The sequence below is a fragment of the Gossypium hirsutum genome, chromosome D08 (assembly GCF_007990345.1).
Source record: "Gossypium hirsutum isolate 1008001.06 chromosome D08, Gossypium_hirsutum_v2.1, whole genome shotgun sequence".
Taxonomy (NCBI): domain Eukaryota; kingdom Viridiplantae; phylum Streptophyta; class Magnoliopsida; order Malvales; family Malvaceae; genus Gossypium; species Gossypium hirsutum.
This window is the reverse complement of record NC_053444.1, coordinates 18,053,977-18,061,403: the sequence shown is the minus strand read 5'-3', so window position 1 is coordinate 18,061,403 and position 7,427 is coordinate 18,053,977. Positions and strand designations below refer to the sequence as shown.

Sequence of the window (7,427 nt, the reverse complement as noted above, 5' to 3'; positions counted from 1 at the left end):
CCAGTTTTTCGATTCAGGCTTGACAATTTAACAGGAACTGATGAAGCATAATGAGAATGATATTTTGCCAACTTCTTCGGGCCTTAATTGATATTATGAATCAAATTAATATTATGAATCAACCGAACACCAACACAATTAATAAAAGCATTAAATATATTTTATATACAAAATAAAAAATATTAATATGAACATTATTTCATCTTTTTCATGTTTTCTAATAAAATAATATTGTAGTAAGACATGAACTTAGAACACAAATTTTAAACTTTTCACTTACCCATTCCAGCCAAACCCTCACTTGATTTTAATATAAAAATTTTATAAATATATTTTTATATAATTATTTTCAGCCATAATCTAAAAGGAAGCTGTCCTGTCATACACAATAAGCAGCATTAAAAAGAAAATTTCCAAACCTAGCAAACCAAGTAACGGAGCAAGCACCATTGTTGCCCCAAATTGCAAACAAATGTTGGATCTTGAACCCCCCCAACGGTACACAGTATCGGTTTACGTCTCATTTACCAGTGTATGCACATGCATAAATGAGAGGGACAAACGCATGAATTAGATAAACTAATGCTAAAAATTACTGCTTTTAATAAAATAAGAATACAATACATAAGAGCATGTCCTCGACAGTTGATAATGATCTCAACGCTAGAAATTGACATTGTGAGGACACAACATGACTCCTATCCTAGTACACAAACAAGCTCAGTTAGCTGCTCTGATCAACAGTCCAAAGATGCCAACAAAGATCGCTTCAGGAATCCAAATGTCTTTTGGCCATTCCATACGTAAAGCATATATAGATATAATACAAAAAGGATACACAACAACCATTCTCGGTGCAAGTTCAGCAGAATAACAATATGCACCGTGATTAAAACATTCTCATTAGATACATAATAATAACATTAGAAGGGGGAAACAGAAACAGAGGAAGATAAAAGAGGGACTTCAAATATCTCATTATCAGCACAAAAAGTACGCTACACACTTTGCATTTTGCTTGATATTTCTTTCACTTTTACACCTTCCTTTTCCTGCCATAAAAATAGTATGAAATGTTGGTCAATATCGTAGGTGGACCAGGCATGATGAAAATGAAAGTAAACAGAGAAAACAAATCAGACTTTTGCAACATCAGAGAATTGTTACTTCCACGGTGTGGGTCTTTAACATAAACAAAAGCAATGCGCTTCACCAGGCTTAATCACCAATAGACATTAAGTTGACCATGTAACACTGTTGAGTAACCCGAGTAGAACTTCGCAAAAACAAGATGAAATACGTAAACCACAGACCAGATTCAAGCTTTTGTACATTAGTCCAGAAGAATGTGAGGAAAAGAAAGTTGTGAATAAAGCAAGACAAGTCTGGAGATTTATACATAGTGTTTGAAGCATATGCTTCTTCTCTATCTGTATTCTCTAATTTCTTCCATCTTTACCAGGCGATTCCAATCAAAAGCTCAAAGATTAAAAAAATTAGGATTAAATATCACTTAACTAAAGCAGCATCAAAAGGTATAAATGCTCCCTTGCCAAACTATGATTTAATAAAAACTGAGAACGCAATTTTTAAGACATCTTTGAAACATAAATAATTTGTTTAGTTGTTCGCTTCAATAAGATTCAAAATGAAAATGAAACTATGGTTTAGTCTTATGGGAATCAGGAATAAAGCGCAGCTACCAAAATACAATATTTTCCAAGGTACAACAAAAAACCATAATAGAATTGCAATCTGTCATTCTCACATACCATATCTATGTTACTCAGACTCAAGTGTGACTGTTAGATATGAGTATCTGTCAAAGACGGGTATGTTCAGTATTTCTTAGCTTTTCCATTAATTTGAAAGGTCATTATCCTCCTATCAATGTTCAGGTAGCATCAAACATGGATGTTGGAGAAGGTACTTCAAGAAAGTTTGTAAACATCAATTGATTGGGCTAAATGTGTAAGTAACCTTCATATTGAGAAAGTTCTTCGCTTAGAACATGTTTTGAAACCAGAACTATCTTGCTGTGGAGCAAAAATCATCAAAGATCATCAAGCTACAATTAATTAGATGAAATTCCATCACATTTACAGAGCCAGACAGATAATGAAAACAAGCTCCTCGTTCTTGTGTACTGTATTGCCCAGACTCAAGAGTGAATGTCAAATAAGGGTAGGTGTTTCAACTCGTGTGCTCAATTTTTCTTAGTTTTTTCATATGTTTGGAGGATCATCCCCTCATACCCATAACAGAATATGTGTTGAACACAAGAGTCAGACACAGGTACTTGTGGAAAAATAGAGCGGTTAAAGATAGGTTAACTAGATTTTATTTTCTATAATGGTTTTGCAGAGCATTTCGAGTCCAAAAACTAATCACTAACGAGTACAACCATAAAGCTGAGAAATCAAGTATTAAATGTTATTCTTTAGTTGAAAGAATGATAGAACCAGATCTATGACCCCAAAAGTTAGGTATACAAAAATGCTTGGAAGTTTTAGATGTATAAAGTATGTTTTAGAGGCCAGTACAACCCGTCTCCTGTCCATCTACAACAACGTACCCATTTACCACATATCTACTCCATATAGAAAAAGTTCCCAGGAAACATCTAAAGATGCAAATTTTTAATCATTTCCAAAATGCTAAAAACCTTACGCAATCTTGATCTCATATATATGATTAAAAACCAGGAATGGAATGATAACAGGACACCAAGCTTCCTTAGCTAAGATCAAGTAAACAACTTTAGACTACATTTAGAGACACAACAAGAATTGAAGCACAAATGTGTCCATCTTTTACGGTCCACAATTGCTTACAAGCTACTTAACGAGTACCTTCAGCAATACTTTGATGTCATCAAATCTAGCCGTAACACCAAACTAATGGAGCTAAAAGTAATGATCTGAAATTTAACTTTCCCTTAAAAATGCACCATTTAAAAGAACTTATTTACACTTACCAATCCCTTGCTCTCGTAATAATCGTCCAGTGCCCACTGATACTTGGACTGATTTAAGCCAAACCAGCGAGCTAAATGGTCATCCAAGCTTGAATGAGCTGCAAAATATTAACAAGAGTAGATACTGATACTAATGCTTTTTCTATTTATTGTCAACAAAATGAAGTATAAAAATAATTGAACGTAGCTAATCCGCCATGCTAATGTAAAGCTTAGATAGAGTAGAACTCTCCCATTTTTGGACTTCAAAAAAGAAAAAGAAAAAAAGACGCCAGCGTTTTGAGTAACCCCAAAGTTCTCTTTTCATTTTGTTTTTCCTAAAAAAAAGGGAATATAAAAGGTAGAGCGGAACAACATATACCATTTTGGACTTTAAATGCAGCATTCCTGAAAAAACCCAGAATGGAGCCATCAGAATCGGACGCAACAAAAGACTTATCAAACTGTTGAGGCGGCGGTCGGACCGGAGGAGGAGCAGGAGCAGGAGGCGCGACCGCCTTCTGAGGAGACTGAAAAACAGGAGGTTCAGTGGGGGTAGGGGTAGAAGGTGGGGTAACGAAGACAGTGTAGGGACCGATCTTTCCGATCATAGGCGGGGGACTAGAAGGGTCTCTGTTGATTGGCATTTTTAAAGAAAGGAAGAAGGAAAAAGTAAGTGCTGAGGGAGTGAGATTAGGCTATGGTTGGTGAGAGAGAAAAAGAGAAACGGGGCGGAAGAATGGGACAGCTGAGTGAAACAGTGTTAGCAACCCAAGATTTGTGTAATGTTAACGGTTTAGACCTTAGATGCGCTTTCAATTGGCCATAAAAAAAAAAAGAGAAAAAAACACCTTTTGCTTTGTAACGTGAGTCCCGCCTAAAATATGGGAGGGTTCGAGTAAAAATATAGGCCCGAAATATAGGCTTAGGCAAAAAAACGAGGCCCGTTTAAAAAATAGACCGGGCTTCGGGTACCACTTTTTTAGTCCGGGCCCGGCCCGGCCCGAATATAATAAATATATATTTTTTATTTTTATTTTTTAATTTTAAAATATTTTTAAAATATTTTTTTTATTTTTTTATTTTTTAATGTTTATTAAAAAATGGGCCGAGCCGGACCAGGCTCGGGCTTATGATATTTTTCCTGGGCCGGGCCAGCCCAGGCCTAGGAGGCGGGCCAAAAAAATTTTCCAGGCCCGGCCCGGCCCATGGACAGGTCTAGTTGTAGTGTTACTTAAAAAAAACGAAACTTACGGTGAGTTATAAAATGGAACGGTTAATCAGCTTAAATTAGTATTATCGAATTAATTAAATTTTTTAATTTTAAACTGTTAAGTGAATTAAAATTTTTCTAAAAAAATTAATCAAATCGAAATATTTCAGTTAATTAAATTAGTTAATTGAATTAACAGAAATTTATATTTTTTTGTTAAAACAAGTATAAAATATATAAAAATTTTTGATAAATTTCGTTTGACAGAATTAATCGAATTAAAACTACATATAACTTGTATTATTAATTATTAAGCTCAGTTAATTCGGATAATTACCCTATTTTAAACTGAATTAACTGATAACTGAACTTTCAAAAAAGTATTAACCAACCTCCGACCAAATTAACAAATCGATTAATCGATTTAGATCGGTTCGATCGATTAATTTGGTTTTAACCGAAATTTGATCACCCCTACTCTCATCCCATCTAATTTGGAGGGGTAAATTAGGAAAAAAGAAGGCCATTTTCAAAAGTTAATAAGGATTTAGACTTTTTTTTTCAAATTTATGAAAATAGGTCGGAGAGAAACAGAAAACGAGTTCTACAAAATGTGTTTTCTTTAATAACTTGATATATCAGTTCTTTTGGTTAAATAATTAAATGTTAGTAGTTTTGTCTTCAAGTCTTGATTTGATTCTTCTCTTACTCACATTTGTATTTCTTATTTTATGTTTTTTATTTTATTTTTTAAAATTTTTAATTAATAAATATATTGTTTTCAAGTTTTTTAATTCATCTTTTTAATTAATAACTCTTTTGTTTATATGAATAAAATAATAAATTTGTAATTATATAATAAAAATATATATTTTATATATATCATTATGTTAAAAATATTTTTAATTAATAACTCTTTTATTTATATATATTATGTAAAATATCATGCATGACTTATTTTCTGTTTCTCTCTTCAAAATCGGCTTATTCTCCTAAATTTGATGAAGAAAAAAATGACCTAAATTCCTAATTAACTTTTTAAAATGGCATTTTTTAAATTTACCCGAGAGTGTTTCTATTTGGGTAATTTAGCTACAAAATTTTTCGAGGTTTTTTTTGTTAAAAATATATTTTTATTCAATTTTTTGAAATTATATTGTTTAGGTTAGGTTTGAAAAATAAAAAAAAATTAAATGTTAAAAAATAAGTATTAAAAAATTTAAATGCTAAATTTAAGTTATAAAATTTGTTTGGTAAATTATTTAAAATTAAATAATGTATTACTAGTGTAATAGTATTAGCAAAAAACTTATTTATTGCATATGTATTATATAAAATAAAGAATAGTTAGTACAATTTTAAACTTGAAATTAGAAAGATGAGTAAAAACTCTTGTAAAAACTAAGCAAAAAATTTTCCTTCTCTTTGTTAAAAATAAGTCATGGATGTAATTAAATATTACCAATTGAATTTGTTCTCTACTAAATGATAAGTAGATTTTATATACTTAGCATTTTCTATATTTTTGTTGGGGATGGACCCGTATAAACGACGAAATAGAAAAAATAGAGAAGATGAAACACAAATTTTACATGGAAAACTCTTCCGAAGAGGATAAAAACCACGAGCAAAGGAGGTTTCAGCTTTTCACTAAATGATTAAATAAGTGAAAGTACAATATGAAGCAAATAAACTTAAATATACATTACCCAAAATCCCGAATACAAAGCCTTAATTCTCATAGACTTCTCTCAACAGGGTTACAACATTCTCTCCATAGTTATCACGAAAACTCTCACAAAAACTCTGTTGGACCGTTGGTATGCTTTGTGGCACAGCAAAAAAAATTATTCCAACGATTGTCAACCACAGATTCATGTACGAGGAACGAATTGGGTTGAAATAGGGTTGAAGATATACCTTTTCAAATTGAAAACGGTGAATAATGTTGTTGGTTGAAATCCTTTGCTCGATATCAATCCTAACCGCAACAAAGTATTTCGGCCTTTATGTAGTCCACCCGGTTAAGCACAAACAGAAAAAAAACTCTTTTAAACTTTTTAGAGAGTACTCAAAACTTTTGGCTGCTAGACTTAGTTTGATTTTTCTTACTCACTCCTCCATAATCCGAGGTTGTATTCCTTTTATTAATATAATGTATATTAAAAACATAATAATTCCTCTTTTACTTTTTAGAGAAAATCATGGAAGATATTGAAACTATATTCTTTTCAAAAGAATACTAACTTTCATAAATATTAACTCTAGAAAGATGTTGCGAATCGTATCCACCAAAAAATTCTATTTGCCCAGTAATTCTATCCACCGGGTTATTTTGTTTGCCAAGCAATACTGTCCACCAAGCGATATTTATCCGCCAAGGATAAGAATCCTCCATAATCATATATAGGAGGGTATACACCCATTTTATTGGCGTGAAGTCTATTCGCTTTAACCATAGGGTGTGACCCTGTAGGTTCTTATAACATTGGTAGTAATACTAGAACATTTCTAATGTTACAAGCTATGATTGTTGTCTAGCAATGCATCGTTGCTACCCAAGTTACAAGAAGTCGTGATTTGATATAACCTTTCTATGATAAACTTTTCATGTATTATATCCTTTTATCCTTTATATCTAGATTGGACACAAGTCATGATATAGTCACACTTGTAAAGTCCAAATCATATTTCTTTATATTTTGAGTAGACTACGTTAAACAAATAAGTGTGATATCTCATATCAACTTATTTGAGTGTGGTCATGCATTTCTAGTCTTACTTCATCAAGTGGCCCAAGATATTATTCCCATTATGTAGGAGGGATAAATCCTATCTTAATCAATCATATCCTATTACATAGATTGTGGAATATCCAACATCAGTCTTTATAGTACAACCTGTTATAGTAGACGTTTGATTGTATCAAAATATACAACTCACGATGTTGAGACAATGATGATCTCAAGTATGAGGATCATATAAATAGTTATCACTATGAGTAATGTTTGTGACTATTACATAATAATCCAAGAAACATACTCATGGCGGATCAGTCAAGTATGTTGTTCTCTAACACATACTCATGTATTGATTTTGGCATCCCTATGTCAATGAAAACACTTTGTCATCAATCAACTACACATTAGTCGCAATGCATTATTATTGTCCAAGCCCACAATAATACTTGTCTAAGAACCTTTTAAGAATAATCATATTATTCTTAGGACTTTATTATTAATCAGTTTATTTATATAC

The 7,427-nt window shown here is 32.0% G+C and overlaps 1 protein-coding gene across 1 annotated transcript; it reads right to left on the bottom strand.

The window, feature by feature from the left end:
* Window positions 1-580: 580 nt before the first annotated feature.
* Window positions 581-3,835, bottom strand: LOC107912915 (glyceraldehyde-3-phosphate dehydrogenase, testis-specific). The gene is made up of 3 exons (XM_016841301.2): window positions 3,339-3,835; window positions 2,978-3,075; window positions 581-1,052 (listed from the first exon to the last, which is right to left on the bottom strand). The coding sequence occupies exons 1-3, from the start codon at window positions 3,601-3,603 to the stop codon at window positions 999-1,001; spliced, it is 417 nt and encodes a 138-aa protein (XP_016696790.2). The 5' UTR covers window positions 3,604-3,835; the 3' UTR covers window positions 581-998.
* Between the last annotated feature and the right edge of the window lie 3,592 nt (window positions 3,836-7,427).

Excerpts from the sequence above, each read along its gene's own strand:
- LOC107912915 (XM_016841301.2), bottom strand. The coding sequence starts at position 3,603 with ATGCCAATCAACAGAGACCCTTCTAGTCCCCCGCCTATGATCGGAAAG. Across the intron at positions 3,076-3,338 it reads TGCATTTAAAGTCCAAAATG|CTCATTCAAGCTTGGATGAC; the intron begins GTATATGTTGTT and ends AATATTTTGCAG. Across the intron at positions 1,053-2,977 it reads ATTACGAGAGCAAGGGATTG|GAAAAGGAAGGTGTAAAAGT; the intron begins GTAAGTGTAAAT and ends TTTTTATGGCAG.